The 21,812-nt window shown below is 40.6% G+C and overlaps 1 protein-coding gene across 1 annotated transcript in view; it reads left to right on the top strand.

Annotated features, from left to right (window-relative positions):
* Positions 1 to 21,812, top strand: part of LOC126336262 (dynein axonemal heavy chain 3) — a 1,127,841-nt gene that overhangs the window by 72,715 nt on the left and 1,033,314 nt on the right. The window contains exon 7 of the mRNA XM_049999758.1: positions 8,454 to 8,723. Coding sequence (XP_049855715.1) covers positions 8,454 to 8,723 — 270 coding nt within the window. The remainder of the gene's footprint in view (positions 1 to 8,453; positions 8,724 to 21,812) is intronic.

The raw sequence follows: 21,812 nt of genomic DNA on the forward strand, positions 1-21,812 counted from the left end.
GAGCTCAGATGGAAACCCAGTTCTAAGCAAAGAAGGGAAAGCAGAAAGGTGGAAGGAGTATATAGAGGGTCTATACAAGGGCGATGTACTTCAGGACAATATTATGGAAATGGAAGAGGATGTAGATGAAGATGAAATGGGAGATACGATACTGCGTGAAGAGTTTGACAGAGCACTGAAAGACCTGAGCTGAAACAAGGCCCCCGGAGTAGACAACATTCCATTAGAACTACTGACGGCCTTGGGAGAGCCAATCCTGACAAAAATCTACCATCTGGTGAGGAAGATGTATGAGACAGGCGAAGTACCCTCAAGAAGAATAGAATAATTCCAATCCCAAAGAAAGCAGGTGTTGACAGATGTGAAAATTACCGAACAATCAGTTTAATAAGCCACAGCTGCAAAATACTAACACGAATTCTTTAGAGACGAATGGAAAAACTTGTGGAACCCTACTTCGAGGAAGATCAGTTTGGATTCTGTAGAAATACTGGAACACATGAGTCAATACTGACCTTATGACTTGTCTTAGAAAATAGATTAAGTAGTAGTAGTAGTAGTAGTAGTAGTTTTATTCATCCGTAGATCTCTTTTTACAAGGATATAGGACATGTCAAAATATTTACAAGCTTAGATCAATTTACAATAAGCTAATTCGTATACACATATATTTACAGACTTCTAGTTAGAGACAATCATTAGATTTTACTCCTGGTATACAATAATTTATTTACAAATAACTCATTAAGGAAAGGCAAACCTACATTTCTAGCATTTGTAGACTTAGAGAAAGCTTTTGACAATGTTGACTGGAATACTCTCTTTCAAATTTTAAAGGTGGCAGGGTAAAATACAGGGAGCGAAAGGCTATTTACAATTTGTACAGAAACCAGATGGCAGTTATTAGAGTCGAGGGCATGAAAGGGAAGAAGCGGTTGGGAAGGGAGTGAGACAGTGTTGTAGCCTCTCCCCGATGTTATTCAATCTGTATATTGAGCAAGCAGTAAAGGAAACAAAAGATAAATTCAGAGTAGGTATTAAAATCCATGTAGAAGAAATAAAAACTTTGAGGTTCGCTGATGATATTGTAATTCTGTCAGAGACAGCAAAGGGCTTGGAAGAGCAGTTGAATGGAATGGATAGCGTCTTGAATGGAGGATATAAGATGAACATCAACAAAAACAAAACAAGGATAATAGAATGTAGTCTAATTAAGTCTGGTGATGCTGAGGGGATTAGATTAGGAAATGAGACACTTAAAGTAGTAAAGGAGTATTGTTATTTGGGGAGCAAAATAACTGATGACGGTCGAAGTAGAGAGGATATAAAATGTAGACTGGCAATTGCAAGGAAAGCATTTCTGAAGAAGAGAAATTTGTTAACATCGAGTATAGATTTAAGTGTCAGGAAGTCATTACTGAAAGAATTTGTATGGAGTGTAGCCATGTATGGAAGTGAAACATGGATGATAAATAGTTGGGACAAGAAGAGAATAGAAGCTTTCGAAATGTGGTGCTACAGAAGAATGCTGAAGATTAGATGGGTAGATCACATAAGTAATGAGGAAGTATTGAATAGGATTGGGGAGAAGAGAAGTTTGTGGCACAACTTGATCAGAAGAAGGGATCGGTTGGTAGGACATGTTCTGAGGCATCAAGGGATCACCAATTTAGTATTGGAGGGCATCGTGGAGGGTAAAAATCATAGAGGGAGACCAAGAGATGAATACACTAAGCAGATTCAGCAGGATGTAGGTTGCAGTAGGTACTGGGAGATGAAGAAGCTGGCACAGGATAGAGTAGCTTGGAGAGCTGCATCAAACCAGTCTCAGGACTGAAGACTACAACAACAACAACAACAACCACACCATCCATTATGCTGCTCTGTGTCCTGCTATTCAATTTTACACCTGAATCTGACCGTTCATTTTCCCTTTTATAGTATTACTTGAAGATGTCTTCTCTTTATTGCTGTTAAGTCTCTTTGTTCATTTTTACACAGGTTGCGTTAAACAAGTCATCAGGTGATAAGCGGAGTGTGTAATAAAGGATAGCTGATGAGAAAAATAAAGATGGAACCACTACATGAAACCAAGAAACTAAACAGAAGGATTTGTCTATACCTGCATTTACATCTGTATTGTAGAAAGTGTGTGGCGGAGGGTACTTAGTGTACCACTGTCACTTCCCCCATTTCCTATTCCAGTTGCATGCGTTTCCTAAGGAGAAATATCACTAGAGACGCTCCGTGTGGACTCAGATCTCTTTAATTTTATCTTTATTGTCTTTTTGTGAGATGTACATTGGATGAAGCAACATATTAGTGACTCTTTTAGGAATATGAACCCTCAGAACTTTTAACAGTAGACCATAATATTTACAAATGACAGGGCATAGAAATCAGTTGTCCATTTTTGCAGGTGATATTTGGCAAATCTAGATTTGGCTAGTGCCTAGCCATTATCAATGCAGTATTTCACAGTATGAATGCATGTCAGTTCCCTGTTGTTAGGGTTTCTGTCACAGTTCTGTCATGACTACTTCTATACAGTAATCTTGAAAGAACTGTGACAGACGCCCGAACAACAGGGAACTGACTTTCATTGATGCCATGAAATAGTGCATTGATAATGGCTAAGCACTAACCAAAATTTAGATTTGCCAATAAAACCTGCAGAAAAGGACATGTCCTGAGGCATCAAGGGATCACAAATTTAGCGTTGGAGGGCATCGTGGAGGGTAAAAATCGTAGAGGGAGACCAAGAGATGAATACACTAAGCAGATTCAGCAGGATGTAGGTTGCAGTAAGTACTGGGAGATGAGAGAGTTGCCGAGTGCACCCACATTCCTAATGGAAGGTAATCTGATGGAGACCATAATATGATGCAGATTGCCTCATACACAGCAGCTGGAACTGGAGTTAATTGAACATCTCCGTGATGCATTCATACTTACTAAGTGAACCAGTAATGAAATACTCTGTCTTCTTTGGAGCTTCTCTATCTGTTGTCTGTTATGCATACCAGACACATTATCATCATTCAACAATTCCAGTTTCCCGGGTACTGGTAATGAGTCTCTTCCACTTTGTCCTGTCCAGATACACCTGTTCACAGAGGACATCATCCACTGTCCATTGTCTGGTCAGTAGATGAGCCTCGATCAAGTCCATCCCTCGGGTTTGAGGTCTCCCCTGTGTTCTTTTCCCATCCACCTGTATTTCGAAATTTATTTAACTGTTCTAGTTGACACCATTCTCATCACATTGAAGTCTAGATGCACCAATTTTATCTAATGGGGATGTCTTTATTCTGGCTTCTTTCCTCACCTCCTCATTCCTTAACTAGTCCATCTTGGTCTTCTGGATGGTTGATCTAAGAAATTTCATCTCTGCTGCTTGCAGCCTTGATGATTCTCTTTTTGTGAGGGTGTTTGTTTCAGTACCATAGGTATATCAGACTGATGAGAAATATTCAAGTATTGGTTGGCTGAAAGTTATGTAAGGTACTTTCTTTGTGGATTGACTATATTTCTTGAGGGTTGTTCCAGTGAATCTAAGTCTGGCATCTACATTGCCTATGATTAGTTTTCTGTGATTGTTACACTTTAAATTGATCCATAACCATACTTGTAGTTATTTTATGAAAGTAACAGCTTCCAATGGCTGTTCTGCAATTACAAAAACATACAATAAATGGCCTTTATGTCCATGTGTTCCCAATGCATTATATTCATTTTGTTGACAATTAATGACTAATTTCTGCAACAAGCATAAATCACCTGGAGATCTTCCTGCAATTAACTGTTAATTTTTTAGTGTTCCAGTTTCTCTGTATACAACAGCTTCATCTGTGAAAAGCCTCGGGTAGCTTCTAACATTATGTACTGAGTCAATTGAATGTATTGTGAAAAGCAATGATTGTATAACACTCCCTTGGAGCATGTCTGAAGTTGCTTTTACATCTGAAGAGTTCTTTCCGTTCAGAATGTTCTGTTTGCTAGAAGCTCTTCAATCCAGTCATACAGTTGATTTGATATTCCATACACTTATTTTTGCTCATTAGGCAGCAGTGCAGAACTGTGTCGAATGCTTTCAAGAAGTCGAAGGACGTGGCATCTACCTGGGAGCCTATATCTAATGGTTTATGGGCCTCATGGATGAACAGAATGAGCTGGGTTTCACACCGTCGTTTTTGGAACCGTGTTTATTCTTACACCTTAGATTTTTTCTTGGTTTCCACAAATGACATAATATGCTACCGTAAAACATGTTCTAAAATTCTACAACAGACTGACATCAGAGATGTAGGCCTATAATGTTGTGCGTCTGATGATCATTCGTGAAAATGGGAGTGACCTGTGCCTTTTTCTAATTGTTAGGAACATTTCGTTCATGTAGAGACGTATGTTAAACAGCTGCTAGAAGAGGGGCAAGTTTTTTTGCATACCCTGTGTAGAATCTAACGAGTATCTCATCAGGTCCAGTGGCATTTCCACTATTGAGCTTTTGTAAGCCATGATCACTTATTTTGACATTTGTTTGCACATCATTTTAAAGGAGGGACTAAAGTGTCAACTTTCTTTGTGAAACCATTTTGGAAAAAGACATTTAGTACTTCAGCCTTTTCTGTGTCATCCTCTATTTCAATCTCTTAATCCCATTATGGTCACAGAGTGTCTGGATAGATTGCTTCAATCTGTTTACTGATTTAACGTAAGGCTGAAACTTCCTAGGATTTTCTCTAATGATATAAAATTATAGGCTTATATCTTTGATGTCACTGTGTTGTAGAATTTTGGAGCATGTTTTGTTTTCACATATTATATTCTCGAGATCAGAAATCTACTCTCCAGGTAGATAAAATTTTACTTTCAAATTCATTTAACGCTTCACACATGGCTCTTCTTATGCCAGTTTTGGCTTCATTTAGGTTTTGTTTGTTTGTGAGGCTTTGGCTACATTTAAATTTGCTGTGAAGCTCTGTTTGATTTCGTAGCAGCTTACTAATATGATTTTCACATAACATTGGTCAATTTACGTCCCTCACTATTTTGCTTGCCACATATCTGCATTAAGCGTTATTGTATGATGGTCTTGTAGTTTGTGCATTGATGTTCAACAGTCAGTGCTGCAGATGAAATTTTCACGTTGACTACTGAGGTAATCTGAAATCTTTCTTTTGTTGCTCTTGCTAAACAGAAGGCTCTTCCTACGTTTTTTAAATTCTGTTTACACCCATTTTCAGCATTGTTGTAACTGCCTTGTGATCATCATTTCCATGGTCTATGCTAACTGAATTGAAAAGTTCATGTCTGTTTGTCATCAGCAGGTCTGAGATGTTGATCTTCACAAGTCAGTTCTTTGATTAAATGATCGAAGTAATTTTTGGACACAGCATGTAGAATAACTTCCCTACTACCCATCCTAATCACTTGAGTTGCCTAATCTATAACTTTAAGTTAAAATAATGATATGTCGCAGCCGGGGGACACCTCCCCACCCAGTTTTCACATTTCATGCGCACAGTAATAAATGGAGTTACAAAATTTATACTCTCTGGTCCTTCTAAGGATATTACTTCTGTTGCCAGTGCTACAAACTACCCCACAAGGAATTTTTGTTTTGCTGTGTGACACATTATGCAGCATGTTGAGATGTATTTAAGTACTGCAATTCCTAATGCATAACTTTTGTTTTAGTTTAATTTTTGCACTCATGATGATGTATTGTCACATCTCCTTATTTGTGAACTACTTCCTTTGTAAAATTTATTTATCTTGATTGCTCTTGACTTTGACAGCAAATTCAATTTTGAATAGAGAGCCTTTTATCACATACTGACAACCCATGGTTTAATGCTACTGTACATATCTGTATTGATGCTTTGCCTTAGAATAAATGATGGAACCAAACTACTGCAATTAATCTGGTGTATGAAAGCTACTATAAATTGTGTTTTTATTGTAGTTCAAAACGTAAAGGGGATAATCCCTGTACTGAAAACTATGACATGTTGCAGTTAATCATTTTTGCCTTTCATTGTCCTTAACTCATTGTGAAATTGTGAACGGTAAAAGAAAGAACTGTTGGGAATAAAAATTCTGTTATTGGTCACAGCTAGATGAAATATATTGGTTATGCTAAAGTTAACATGATTCTTCTTGGAATTTTCATTCCAATGGTGTCTATTTAGTGAACCAGTTCTCATTTTAACTACTGGAATTGTCATTCAAAGTTCTTTAATTTTCATGTTAGTTGTTTTCACTTAATTATCATCACTTTATTCAGAAGCTCATTATTCACACTATAATTCTGTACTCTTTGGTCAGTTTTAGGCTAACATCTTCAGTGAACACTCCCAAGTTCTGAAAGCTCCTTATCTTTCTAAGTCCACCAACAATGAGTGTCTTTCAGAATACTACCCAAACCTTGTACACATGTTCTTTATCATCTAACATATCAACAATGCTTTCCTTTCCATGCACTTTTACTCAAAGATACTGAGTCAAAGAAATTAAACTTACATATTTTAAAAGTGTATTGATTCTGCATTCTGATGGTGGCCTTTCAGTTTTTTATTCTCTGTATTCAGCTTGATGTCTCCATCCAACTTTGGATCTTAATATCAGTTATTCTCATACAAGGATAAAATCTTCTCAGTTCACAAGCTGCATCACTTCAAATGGAACACTGAAGCCTTTGACAGCTGTTTCCATCATTGCCATCTGGAGTACAGAAATCAGTGCCTACAAGGGTGGCATGGTGTTCTGGCTTATATGAGGGGCAATTGCAGCATTTGGAACCTTCCTGAGTGGGCTGAAATGATGCATGTGTGGAAAGGTGATTTGGGCAGCTCATAGCAGTTCTGGTCCGTGTTGTCAGGTGTCAAGCATCCGTCTTTGCTTCTGCTCGATATCTAAAGCCTGCCCTCAAGCTCTCCTATGTGTATACCCCTGGTCTCTGTTAAAAGTTTTTCAGTTTGTTCTCTCCTGCGAACCAGGAGAGCTTCTGTAAAGTTTGGAAGGTTGGAGACGAGGTACTGGCAAAAGTAAAGCTGTGAGGATGGGGTGAGAGCCGTGCTCGGGTAGCTCAGTCGGTAGAGCTCAGTCGGTAGAGCATTTGCCCGCGAAAGGCAAAGGTCCCGAGTTCGAGTCTCAGTCCAACACACAGTTTTAATCTGCCAGTATGTTTGCATTATGGTTAGTTTGGATGTAGTGTCACTTTTTCTGAAGGACGCATTGTGAATCGGCAGAAGAGGCCAAGCCAACTGCTCTCCTACCATACGGTGGGGTAACGAGCTGCAAGTTAGGACATGGGCTGCAGGTATGAGTACATTGACAGCCTCAAGATGAGAGAGATGTTACGCCCTGTCAAACATGACACAACTGTTTGTATGGTTGGTGTGTATGGTTATCTCATGCAAATGTGGCAGCATGTATATAGATCAAACAATTTGCACTGTTGCAGAGCTGTGTACTGAGAACTAGCAATGTATTAAACATAGGGAGCATGAGAAATCAGCTATAAATGAGCATGGCCTGGCAAATGCATATGAAATACAACTTCAAAAGACAAGAGTTTTAGCTCGTGCATCATCATATTGGGATCCCGTTATAAAGGAGGCAGCCGAATTAGAATAAACCACAGTAATTTAATCATAGACCATTGGTACGCAGTTAGAAAGGCACGGGAACCAACTTTGGATATCAAGCAGAAGCAAAAACAGGTGCTCGATGCTCAAAGGGACGCAGGAGCATCAGTTTCAAACATGGTTCTGGTCTCTCGTTCCACCTGATGTCATTGTTCCTGTGGTGGACCAGAGCCGCTACAAACTGCCTTACTTACCTTTCTGCACATACATCTCTTCGGCCCTCTCTGGAATGTTCGAGATGCGCCAGTTGTGCCTGTATAATTGGAGCACTATGCCAGTCCCAGCAGTCAGTTGTTTATACTCTCGGCAGCAGTGGTGCAGAAATCTGTCGAATATCCGAGTGTCTTATTTGAAGTGATGTGGCTTGTGTACTGAGAAGATGTTATTCGAGCATGCCACCACAAAAGACTCCGAGGATGTTGAAAACAGAGGTCAGAAAATTGACATAAAGCTATGGAGTCATGTGAGGTTGACAAAATAATTGGGAAGTATCAGATTGATGCTACTGAAAAAAAAAAGAGAGGACGACAGAGAGACAGACAGACAGACCATAAACTGTCAAATTATAACTTAACATTTTAAATGTTTTGTTCTGAATGTGTTACAATGTAACTTGTTAATTGATAAAGCCTTACTTTAAAAAAATTGTATGTCTGTAAATATACTTTCTAGACAAACTCTAACTAAACATCATTACTCATTTTTATCACTGCTGTCACACAAATTGTTTCCATGGCCCAGTAAAGATATCAAATAACATTAAGTTTAAAACAACATATTTGTATTTTTTTTTTATTTTAGGTTCCAACATATTATAGAAGAGTGTGAATCAGATATATTGTCGAATTACAACAGAAGTTTACGTCAAGCCATTATTGAATACATTCTCCATGATCCACAAGAGAAAATTCGTCTCAAAATAGAGACATACCCTCTGCTGTATCCAAGAAAGGTGATACGGTCACCTGTTCCATGGCATACGTCTTGCATTATTGCACGTCAGTTCATGTCCAAAAAACTTTTTGTGGGGCATCCAGTATTTGTTTCCCTGCAGGAATTGTGGAATACGGGGTAAGTGTCTTTAAGACTACTTTGTGGAATTATGTAAAACATTTAAAAAACACATGTTTCTGTCACATTTTAAGTCGTAGAATGCAATTCTGATCATCACTTTTAGACTTTTTATGTTGTGTTCTTGCCTGTTATTTATTGCTGTCCTATATGAACTCAAAGCCAAGACCATTATTTGGCTGCATCTTATCAGCGAGTGTAAGATGTTTATGCTTGAAAGTATTGAAGACGTGTTTTAATACTTTTAATTGTGTCTCTTGCAGATAATGATGTAATTAGTGTAGTAGTTTAAACAGAGTAATTGACTTTCCAATTCCTAAATTATTCTCTCAGAAGTTCATACTAGATGTACTTATCATGATGACTCATTCACATTTAACTTTTATGCATCAGCATATTTTAATATCTTATTAGTCTCGGCAGATTTCAGTCCCAGGTCAGAACTATTCAAGAGTACTGCATCAAAGATGGCAGTGGACGATAACAACATTTGGGGGGGGGGGGGGGGCAGTAAAACTGCCTCCATTATCTTCCAAATAATGCATTCAAACAACAAAATTTGTATTTATGCCATCATACTTCATTAAGCATTGTGATGCTAAAATTGGATATCCATAATAATCTGGATATAATTTACAATTTTTTCAATAATTTGTGTTTGGATTTCTAAGCAGTTGCAGAATATGGAATAGCATTGTTCGGTTTACACTTATTCTGTCCTTTTTCACTGTATCCTCTCTATTTTAGCATTGTTCAAAAGGGATACAATTGGATCAAAGGGCTCGTCACGTTCAAGCCTGTCTCGAAATGAAGGACACGTTCAAAGATGAAACTTCCTGGCAGATTAAAACTGTGTGCCAGACCGAGACTCGAACTGGTCCCGAGTTCGAAGAACTTCGCAGAATTTCGTCTCGAAAACATCTGGCTTTGTGGGATTTTGGCGTGTGGTTCCTGCATCATGACAACGCTCTCGCGTACACAGTTCTCAGTGTTCGCCAGCTTTTGGCCTCAACGAAGACAACTACCATGATCCATGCGCCCTATTTGCTGGATTTAGCACCCTTGGACTTCTTCCTATTCCCGCGGATGTAAAGGGATGTGAGAGGGAAGCACTTTGCACATGTGGAAGATGTAAAACACAATGTCATGAAAGTGCTGGCAGGTATCAAAGAGAATGAATTTAAAAGGTGCTTTGAACACTGGAATGAATGTTTTGCTAATGGAGAGTACTTCAAAGGAGATTAAGGTTGTATTTTAAAACAATAAAGTATGTGCTTTCTAGAAACATATTCCGGTTATTTTTGGGGCCCCCCACATATACTGAAGAGCTTGTTTATGTTTATCTGTCACTCCTTGCTTACGACATGTCTATATCTCACAAAGTTAAGTATCGTAATCATTTCCTTTCATAATAAACTCCATTAATATGATTTGCTTGAATTTTTGTCTAGGGGTCTGAGAAAGCACCTCTCCAAGGCACCCTATATTAGATTAGTGGGCAGAACACAACAATATCGAGAAAGTTCAAAGAAGGGCAGCACGTTTTCTATTATTGAGGAATAGGGAAAAGTGTGTGATGAACATGGCACAGGGTTTGGGGAGAAAATCATTAAAAAAAAGTGTGTTTCGTTGTGGCAGGATCTTCTCAAAAAATTTCACTCATCACTGTTTTCCTTCACATGCGAAAATATTTCTGACGTTCATAGGAGGGAACATTCATCATAATTAAATAATGGAAATCAGGGCTCGCACGAAAAGATACAGATGTTCTTCTCTTCCAAGTGCTGTTCTAGAATGAAATGTTAGAGAATTAGTTTAAAGGTAGTTCAATAAACCCTCTGCCAGGCAGTTAGGTGTGATTTGCAGAGTAGCCATGTAGATGTAGGTGTATGACTAGAATGTCTATATGGATGTGAATGTCTAACAGTGAACTATAAGCTGGACAGGATAGAGGTTTTTGAAAGATGGATTGTTAGAAAAATAATGTGTGCAGTAAAACTACAGTTGGCTAGAAAATGAGAGGCAATGAGGAGATCTACAAAAACTGAGAGATAAGATTAGAAGGAATGGCTAAAAGAATATTAATCTTCTTTGGACACCTCTACCAAATTAATGAGAACAGGCTCGGGAAACAAATGTGTGATTTGGAAGAAGAAATCGACAGTAGCATGGATTACAGAAATAAAGAAAGAACTAGAAAGAAACAACATCAAAGGATTGGAAATAACTGACTGGAACCTTTTTAAGAATAAAATACTAAATTTAGAAGGCTTTCAATGCAGAAGAAATAAGAAATCAGGAACAACATGGACAGAAGAAAGAAAAACACAACATGGGGAGAAAATGAAGGAGTATTGGAAAAATAGAAAAACAAGGAAAGAAGAGGAATTGAAGCTGTAGTTCAGTATGAAAATAAAAAAGATGGCTTTTATAAACTCTTGTATTTTAAATGAAATTCCTGACCCACATTTGCAGTAAATGTCATTTGAAAGAGCATTATTCTCTCTACAATATATCAAATTTACACTATTAATGTGTTTTTCTCTGAAGGTCTACAGTTATCTGCGAAAGTTTCTCATGCAAATCACTGTTGCAGAGCGTCATTTTCTAACATCTAACATCTAAGAAGTAGTAAATGTATGCACAGTATCAGTATTCGTCAAATGAAAAAATGGAACATAAATACTGTTTTCCAATTATTTGACTTTTTGAACTGTTTTCACAAGAAAGAAGTCATTGGCAATAAAAAAAAAATTAATCAAATTCTGTTGTTGCAGTTGAATTTTCATGTTGCTGCTTTGTAATTATTATTAATTCAGCAAGTGAAGACCTGCCAATATTTTCTCATCTGCAGGAACACTTTGTGCTTCTTTTTGCTACTAGACTAAATATTTTTGCGTAATGATCACCATGTTATTGATTAAATATTTGAACCCTTTAAGTAACACTGGTAAATATACAGTGTGACTCAAGATGAAAGAACAGCTTTCCGTTGTTTATTATAGTTAAACTATGGAAGATAGAAACACATTATGCATGTTATAGGGTAGATGGAGGTTTAGAGTTTTATGGTTGTGCGGACACTATGCAGTACACTCAACATGAGTGCCATGTGTTGCTTGAGAAGCATCATAATGGTAGTCCATTTTGTTCCACACCCAAATCGAAATAGCACTGTTTATTGAATCAACAGCTTCAACAATTAGATTCCTCGACTCTTGAAGAGATGCTGCCATAGGTAGGACAAAGATTCTGTCTCTTATGTACGCCCACAGACAAAAAATCACAGAATTTGATGTCTGGTAACTTGGGAGGCCAAAGGCAGTGAACATCATCTTGTGGTCCACCTCTTCCATTTCATTTTTGTGGGTGATGCTGCTAAGACAATGCCGCAACTCAAGGTGAAAGCGAAGCAGGGCACTATCATACATGGAATCTTCGTGAAACTGAAGAAACAACCATTTTTGCAGTGTATCCAGGTATGTCATTCTGTCACAGTTTCCTCCGCAAAAAAGAAAGATCAATAAACTTTGCAAACAGAATCGGTGCAAAACACATTCAGTTTTGGTGTCTGTTTGATGGTGATGGGAGGATTTTGAGATTGCACAATTCTTACATTACAATGATTTACTTTACCTGATAGCTGAAATGTCGATTTGTCTGAAAAGATGAGTCATTCGGAAAAAGTGAAAAGATGAGTCATTCGGAAAAAGTGTCCTCTCCCATATTCTGGAGAATTGAAACACAAAATTTGTAACTTCTGTTATGACCGCCGGGACACAATTCCTGCAGTAACTGCAGGCACTTCATATGCAGGCATCATTTCAAAATATGCCATACCATTCTTTGAGAAAGTTGAAGTTCCTGGCCTGCCCGTCTTGTGGACTTCCACTGGTTCATTATGAATGCATCTCGGATATGCTCGACTTTTTCATCAGAGATGCATGGTGAACTAGTGTTCTACCATTTGCATATGTAACTAACTTTTTCAACATCTACATCTACTTCCATGAATTTTGTATGCCAGTCATGAATCTGTGGAAATGAGGCAGCCGATATAGCGGATAAGGCTGCAGTCTCTCTTCTTCGGCCAGCTGTTCGCCCGATTCCCTTCGTCGATCTACGGAGTGTTTTATGTCGTCGTGTTGTTCTTTTATGTCATGCACATTGGTCGACACTTCCCCATAATAAATTACGGGACGTGAAAGCTCTTCCCTGTGCTTGGGCCTCTTCCTCCTGAACGCGTCGTCGGGAGGAGGTAATTTTAACTAGACTTCGGATAGGGCACTGTCTTTTTAGCCATCGACATCTTTTAAGTGGCGGTCCTCCACCTCTCTGTCCCCACTGCTCTCAACTGTTGATGGTAAGACACCTTTTATTTGAGTGCCCCTATTTTACTTCGTTAGGTGCCCATCTATAGCTGTCACCTGATATATCTTCCATTTTAGCAGATGACACGCACTCAGCCGATCGCGTTCTCGAGTTTATTAGTACCAGTGAGATGACATCTTTCATTTGAAGCTCTTTTTAGGGACAACCAACACCCCCTTCCACAGTGGAAAAAAAAATTAAAAAAATTGGTAAATCGCTACCATTAAGTATCACACAGTAGGGCTGGGTTGCTCCAAAGTATTCGTAACATAGTTACGCTCTCTGTACAATGTCACTCTAGACTTGTACAATTAATGATGAATAAATCACGTGTTTGCACCTTGCTCTGCTTATAGTAAGCATTCAGTGGTAGCATAACATGCAATTTAAATGACTCCAAACTTTGTATCAACTGGGAACTTGCTGCATGGTACAGTGAATCATGGCTAACGGTGCTGCTCTGACCTCGAGGTTACAGCATAAAACAAACCATTTAACAACACACACACGAACTCTTTCCTGTACACAAATCAACTTACAGGGGTAAAACAAATCAATACTTTTTCATCATCAACAAAACTTTGCTGCCCTCTGGGGGTCAACAGCTGGAAGTCATCTCGTAGCCTCGTGCATTGAGTTAACCAATCAAGGAACTACCACGTATGAAAAACAGAAGACATGGACAGAAAAAGAATAAATAGTCGGGGAAGATTCCTTTGGAACGTTAGCAGCAACGGGGTAGTGAGGGGCTGAGGGGGGTATGGTCGTGCTTACTCGTCATCTTGATCGGAAAGAGTGCAACAATGAGGGGTACCATAAAATAAATGCCTGCAATCAATGCGTAGGTGGAATTTGCTGTATGTAGGGGTTTCATAAGTGATTTGCTGAATCGGAAGCTTTAGTACTGGATGTTGGGGTTTTGGAAGAAAAGGAATTTTACCAATGAGAAAAAGCATGTTGCATTTATCGCGGAGTTTGTTCTGTGTATATTCATGTACAGCCGTCCGTGATTGCAACGCCAGTGTTGCCCATCATACTGGCCAGTTACGCCGAGAGGCCCACCTGGGGTGAACTGGGAAGGTGTTCACATTAAACTCTACTAAATCAAGTTTACTGTGAGTCAGAACAGGTCTGGTCATAGTTAACTGGCAGTGAATCGACTATGTAGCACCTTGGAGGGGGGGTGGGGGTGGGAGGTGCAATGTCATTAAAGAAAGATAGATGGGCACAGGTAATTGCTAATATTATTCGTAGAGGGGTGGTGGAATTTTGAGAAACTTCTCTGGCGGCTTGTGAGCCATCTAGTTAAATCAGTCACAAACCACTCGCTAGCTGGTTTGGGGGTAGGGCATCTTGTTGCCTAGGACTATGAAAGTTGTATAGCCTCGACAGTAGGAAGTGTTAGTTTGGGAGGACAGTGTTAAATATTCGGGGTTACTAGTGTGTGAATGTATGTTTTTGTTGTTGGTTGGGAAACAGCTCTGCTTACCTCCTATGCCAGGGAAAAGTAGAGGGAAGCAGTTCTGTAAAGTGGTTCTGCTTAGGCCTCACTCCAGGGAAAAGTAGGGTGGGGGTGGGGGGCGTGTTACTGTAGTTGTATCATCACTGATCAAATCCCTGACTGTATGGTACAACCAGGTTTCCGTACAAGGGATTGCAATGGGTGGACAGTTGAAGGGTATGATACTGATTAGACCTCTGATTACAATAAGTGAATGGCCTAAAAACAGGCAGGGTGCAGAACGAATGCTACTAGAGTGCCGCAGAAAGCTGCAGGCCGCGACAACAGAGAAATTCTGGCTGTAGTAGCTGTATTGGAATGTAAAAGGCTGCCTTCCTCCTCCTTCTGGGGAGAGGGGGGGGGGGGGGGGCGCAATGATGCACAGATGAAAGAGATAGGAAGGCAATTGGATTACAAAACCAAAAACTGAAAGAATAAACCCATCAGCTGGGCACTCTGCAGGTGCTAACCTCAACGTGTAAGGCACACATCCCTGGAGGAGGGGGGTAGAAAGTAATGGTTGAGGTGGGAACGAGCAACTCAAAGCAAAGGTAGGAACCTGGTGCAATGCATGGGCGAGGAAGGCATAGGGCGATTATATCTCAGGGGTAATTACTGCAAAATACCTAAGATCCCTGAAGTAACATGGTGAGTTATGAAAAAGAGGGGCACAAACTACTGCAATAGTGGTCAATAATCTACTGTAGTGTGCAATATATTTTCACAAGATAGCGCGTTACTGCGCTTGGGCGAGGACATCACGTCATGGGCACTAATCATTAACAAACAAGTGCTTATTTCAGCGGGAGCTTTCATCTTTGAACATCATTGGCGTGTTTGTTTGAATAAACAAATTGGTGCCTCTCACTTCCTAAATGCAAGGTGGGGCACTGTACCCAAATGGCTGCAGTGTAAATCTTCATGCTCACTCGTAACAACTTCACTTCAGGGGTGCATTCACTTTTCTCTGTTGGGTATTTTATATAACTGGGGTGCTTTGCTCAGTACTAAACATACCAGTCCAGCTCTGAGCACGAACATGGCGCATAGGATTCGGGAATTACTAACTCATAAAGTCGGATAACATGACTGCAGGGGGTGTCTTACAAAATGGGAGTATAGGGCTGTGGTGGGCCTTTACATATTGGGGTTAGCAATATAAGATACAAGTACATATTATACAACACAAATGGCATAATCTATAAAGATACATGCAAGCAAAAACATATGGGATATAGCAAGGGCGCAACAAAATGATGATGGAATGTTTAAACCTAACGTAAAACCATAAGGGAAGGAAAAAAAAAGTTATTGGTATCAATTAACAGCTAGCTATCAACTGACAACGCATAGTGGGTTGGACATTGCTCAACACTGTTAAGCATACAAAAGGCATATAATACAGAGTGGTGAAACAATTTATCAGACTGTACTAGGGTCAACAGGTAGCATTATGAAGCTGGCTGGAGGGAGAAACAGACAGGCGACAGAAGCAGGTTTCAAGTTAGTGCTGAGATTGCAGCAGTGTGCGCGTGTGGCACTTAGATAGCGGAACAGCTGCGAGGCGCCTGTAAATCTGAGCTAGCCAGGAGCATCATGTTGTGAGTGAGCGACGCCTTGGGGCGTTGTAACTAACCAGTTACAAAATGTAGTCCATAAAAATTAGTAAGATTATAGTGGATTTAATGATTGCTGCGAATAGTGATTGCTGCGAATAGTATTGACCAATGAAACGATAAAGAAGGGTTGAATAGGCTGTTATGAGCACACAATGGTGAAGCCATCTATGAATTTGGAAAAAGAGTAGGTAGTTGGTTATGAAGGTACGCAAGACTAGACGGAGGGTGGGATGGTGGTACTATTCTTCGGTGGAGGTTCGGAACCACAAAGCGCCACCACACTAAATGTCGATGTACTGGAAGACACCCCTTTAATGGCGTGCTTTGTTATTGTGGTGTGTTTCCGCTTCACGATCCATCAGCTGGAGGTCGCTAGCTTCTAAACTTCCCTCGGAGGTACAGCCTGATTAATGGACATGTTAGGGGCTTAGGAATGCAAATAAATATACAGATTGAAGTTACTTGGTCAGTGAGGTGGAAGGACGGAATAAATTACATTTAAAATAGGTATTGTGTAAAAAAAGTGATGCCTTTCTGTGTTAAGGTGCTATGCATTGATAGCGAAGATGGTTCTAGTGTGTGTATAGTAATTTAATGGTGAAAGACAGGCACGCAGACAGCACACGGAGAAAAGGGAGGAGGGGGAAGGGGGGCTCAGGCAGTGAAAGCTGGGTGCGGCTAGTGGGACGGAGTGGGTTGGTGGAGAGGGGGCCAGGTACCACAGTGTCAGATGAGTGTCTCTGCCATTCTACATGATGGCCGCTGTGCATGCGGCTCCCTGGTTGACAGCACCAGTTGATTCTGACAGGTGGAGCTCATGTGTTCGCAATTTTGCAGTAGCAATGTTCAAATGGGAGAGTTACTCAATAAAGCAATACTCTTATTTGGAATTAACTGTGCTAGTACTGGGAATAGAGCTGCTATCCAACCACTAGGCATGTCATAACGCATAAATAACATAATCAAAATAACATCAATGAAATACTTTAGAACTAAGAATTAATTAAGTGAGGCCAGCATTGCAGAACAGGCCTGGTAGGCAAAACTCTGACAATCTCTTTCAGAGGGGGATACTAGGGGACATTTCAGTTATTATACCAGTGGTAAAATGTTCACCTGCAAAGAGAAAGAAAAAATAATAATAAGGTGGTTGCCTGAATATTTTTACTTTTTCTTTTGATTGATCAAACTGGGAATCTCTTAACCACAAAATAGCACCTTAGTTTCTAGTCTCTGGACCTAAGAGCATATGGGTGTTTGGATCTGAGGACATAGCTGGGGGCGGAGAAACTCCGTTTTCTCTGCTACACAGGAGGAGCAGGACCTGCTGAAGGTCCGACGTTTGTCTCAGAAGGCAGTGGGAGGGGCATGTTCCTGAATAGGGTTTTAACCTGTCAAAATGGACAATCATCTTGTGGTCAGGTAGTTGTAGTTCTGCATTTACAGGGGAAGTAAGCCGAATAATTGAATATGGCCTGTCATACAGGGGGTAAGTTTCTTTACTCTTCCTTTCTTTATGCTAAGTTTTTTCAGTAAAACTGAATCATCAGGTTTATAGGAGGGGGGATGGCATTTTTATTGCTTCTTTCTATCTGCCTCCTGGTTGCCTTGCGATTGTTCCCTTGTACCTTCTTCCAAATGGCCTTAAGGTTTCGGGCTAGCCCCTTAACGGCTGTGTGATCAATTCCCCGAGGTAACTTATCGATCTCAAAGGGAGATTTCATAGGGCAGCCAAACATAATATCGTAAGGGGTATGTTAAGTGGCTTCATGGAAACAGCTAATGTATGCACTTGCCACATACAGAAAGTATCTTTGCCAGTCGCTGTGGGTTGATTTAACATAATAGGAAAGCATTCGTTTCACAGTGCGATGAACATGTTCAATGCGGCCATTTGCCTGGGGGTGAAAAGGGGTGGTTCCTCATTTTTTAATTCTCAGCGATAATGCAGACATAAAGTTGGTTCCTTGGTCAGTTATAATGGCTTCAGGGCTTCTGAAAGGAAGGACAAGATGATCTACAAAAGCGCATGCTACAGTTTCAGCTGAAATGTCAGCGATGGGTACCAAAATAAGGCATTGGGAAAAGTGATCAATAATAGATAGAATATGTTTTGATTCCTTGTGTCTTTACAGGAAGTGGCCCAACCACATCTAAAGCGACAAACTGAAAGGGTTTTGATGCCTCAGGAAGAGACTGTAAGGGAATTTTGATACGTGGGGGTGGTGCTCTTTGGGCACATGGTAGGCAATTTTTACATACTTGGCAACATCTTGCCATCCGTTGTCCCACGAATACTTTGCGGAAATGCAGGTGTTTGTGGTTCTTTGTCCACTATGGCAAGCTTGGATGCTATTGTGGTACTGGGTAATAATTCTTGGTTGCAAGTCTTATGATATAGAATTCCATCCTCTGTAACAAAATGTGGATGGGAGCAATACTGGCAACATTTTGCATCTTTTCCTGCGAGTCTTTTAGTTCGTTAATTAGTACTTCGCCTGTTTGAGCTCTCTCACCTTTCTGCTAATGGCCTCAGCATTCTGGTGCAATCTTCCAGCTTTGTGTTGCACTTCGTAATCATACTCAGTCAATTTCAGGGCCCAGCATGTGAAACAGCTGCTACTAAATTTAATAGCCACTGAAGTGCCACGTGATCTGTTACTGTTGTAAATTTTCTCCCACAAAGGTAGTATCTAAAGTAGTTAATTCCGAACATTAGTGCTAGTAATTCTTTCTCTGTTATATTGTACGTAGTTAATTTCTGCCCGGTTCATCTGACGGGATGCGTAACCAATTGGTCGCTCCTCACCGTCAATAATTTGACTCAGAACAGCTCCTATGACAAAGTCAGATGCATCACATGAGAAAATGAGAGGTTTTTCAAAATCGGAATGGATCAACGAGGAGGAATTAGTTAGAACATCTCTGAGATGCCGCACAGTAGCTTCGCACTTGGTGGTCAATTGACAGGGTACATTTTTTTTCAGCAGATGGGTAAGGGGTTTAGCCATTCTGGTGTAGTGCTTTATAAAACACCTATAATTGCTGACTCCCAGAAAGCTTTGAAACTCTTTTACATTCTTAGGGGAAGGGAAGGTTCTAATTGCTTCAATTAGACGGGGGGGGGGGGGGGGGGAACATTTTTCTATTTTTAAGCTTAAATTAGCACTTCTTAGTCTAGACAAAATATTTCTTAACTAGGTAACACTCTCATCTATGGTTCTGGAAAAAACAATATCATCTAGATAGACTAGGCACATTGTGGATTTCAATCCTCTAAGTTGTTGTTGTGGTCTTCAGTCCTGTCTCTAAGTAATAGGTTGGCAAATCTTTGGAAAGTGGCTGGCGTGTTGCACAACCTGAATGGCATTCTCAGAAATTCATATACACCGGAGGGAACTACAAATGCTGTTTTTGGCCTATCCTGTGGTGCAATCGGTATTTGGTGGTACCCACTCTTCATGTCAAGGGTAGCGAAGTATTTACAATTTCCTAACCTGGCCTGTGTTTCGTTGATACGAGGGAGAGTGTAAGTATCAGAAATGGTTACCTTATTTACTGCTCTCATATCGACACAAAGACGGTAGGTCTTCTCTCCATTGATTGACCTCTTGGGGACCACAACGATTGGGGATGACCAAGCACTGGCGTAGGGTTGTATTATCCCTGCTTCTAGCTGTTGTTGGATAGTTTCCTCTATGATGGGCTGGAGGTGGTATGGTATTCTATATGGTTTCTGTGCAATGGGCCTTGCATCTCCGGTGGGAATTTCGTGGTAAAGTAGGTCAGTAGCCAGCAAATAATACCTTTCCTCAAATAACCAGGAGTGTTCTTCCAAGATTGAGTACAATTTGTTTTGGCCAGCCACAGCCAAATGAGCTAACTTATCTTTGAATTTGTCCCTGAGGACGGGAGCAATATGGCGTATGTTATGTTCTGGGAGCTGGTGTTTTTGGTTAGATTTTGGCTTCTCTTGTACAGGGTGGTTTTCTTCAATCTCATGGTCCCTAGCTAGGAATCTGTACCTCATTCATTCCAAAATTGTTCAAACAGACGGGAATGTAAAATTTCTTCCCCTGCACTTCTGCTGTTGTTAAACCACGTTTAAGGTGGACCTGTAATCTGTCGAGGATGTCGTTTTGACAGAGAGGATCCACCAATATGGCTGTTCTCGGCAGTTCGTGGGATTTGACCTGTCCCGTGCCACCACTGATGCTGACAGAGATAGTTGTACGTAACTCCCAAGTTTGTGTGGAAGGAACCTGTGGAAGCGGCTGTGTTTCACAGATTCCTTGCGACAGAATGACGTGGAAGCTAGTGAAATGGTGGGTTTCCTCACCGAGACGGATGGTTTGCGTTCTGTAATTGACTACACTCTGGTATTGGTAAAGGAAATCACTCCCCAGGATGAGATCAAAATCTCGTCTTTGTTTCTGAATTATGTCTGTGTCAAATGGGTAGTAGCTGGCTCCAATTTTCAACTTAACTTGACAATACCCAGCAGGTGCGATTATCTCGTCACTCAGACCAGTAATGTAGTGATGGGGTGCTTTTAACACTTGTCTATCCCCATGCCCTATGAATAACATGCTAGTTTGTGCTCCTGTGTCAGTAAGTATTCTTATCTTCTTTCCTCTAATTTTACCCTTGAGGAGGATACTCGCTGCCTCATTTACAACACCATGGTGGGCTGGATGTGTAAATTTTACAGGGGGTGCAGTCTGGCAACGTGACTTGTCCTCTCGACCATTTCCCAGCTGTCTTTGGGGTCGGGGTGGATTGTTGGCGAATTGTCCCCTCTGCTGGTTACACGAGGGGCCCGAGTTCTGCTGGCAGTTTTTACTTGTGTGCCCTATGATTCCACACTTAGAGCAATATGGTGCATGGCACTGCGCGGCAGCATGGCTCGCCTTTCAGAAACACTGGCATGCCTGCTCATATTTGAAAATTGGACACGGCTGTTTGTCCGGGCGTGCCGAACTGGCAACAAAATGTGCTTCCTCCTCCTGCATCATCGCAAGTCCTGTGGCATCATGCAACGAGGTGAGTGATGCTATTTTGACGTCCCCTCTCACGTATGTGTCGATTCCACGTATAAATACGTCAGTCAAGCGGGCTTCTGCTTGCTCTATTAATACTTCGTTAAGTGCAGGATCCGAACTCAGTGTGGAAGTGCGGCAAACCACAGCGCAGATTCGGTCAGCAAATGCTTGTATGTCCTCCCATTGCTTCTGGCGGAGGGTTGATAACTTGTCCAGGTGAAGGGAAGTGTCCAATTCTGATGCCAGGTATAGCTATGGGTATTTTGGTATTGGAGCTGCTGTTGACCTATATAGGTGAAGGGAAGTGTCTGATTCCAATGCGCTGTTGTAGCTGTGGGTATTTTGGTATCGTGAGCTGCTGTTGACATATCTAGGTGAAGGGAAGTGTCCGATTCCATTTTTGCTTGTCTAGGTGTTGGTTTTTTGGTACTAATAGTTGTGGCTGTGGTGTACGTTTTGGAGATTTCTAATCTGCCATCAACAATTGCGGTTGCACTATATAGGTGTAGGGAAGTGACCGATTACAGAGGATATTGTGTGTAGTGGAATTTGGGAA

This window comes from Schistocerca gregaria, chromosome 2 (genome assembly GCF_023897955.1).
Source record: "Schistocerca gregaria isolate iqSchGreg1 chromosome 2, iqSchGreg1.2, whole genome shotgun sequence".
NCBI lineage: Eukaryota > Metazoa > Arthropoda > Insecta > Orthoptera > Acrididae > Schistocerca > Schistocerca gregaria.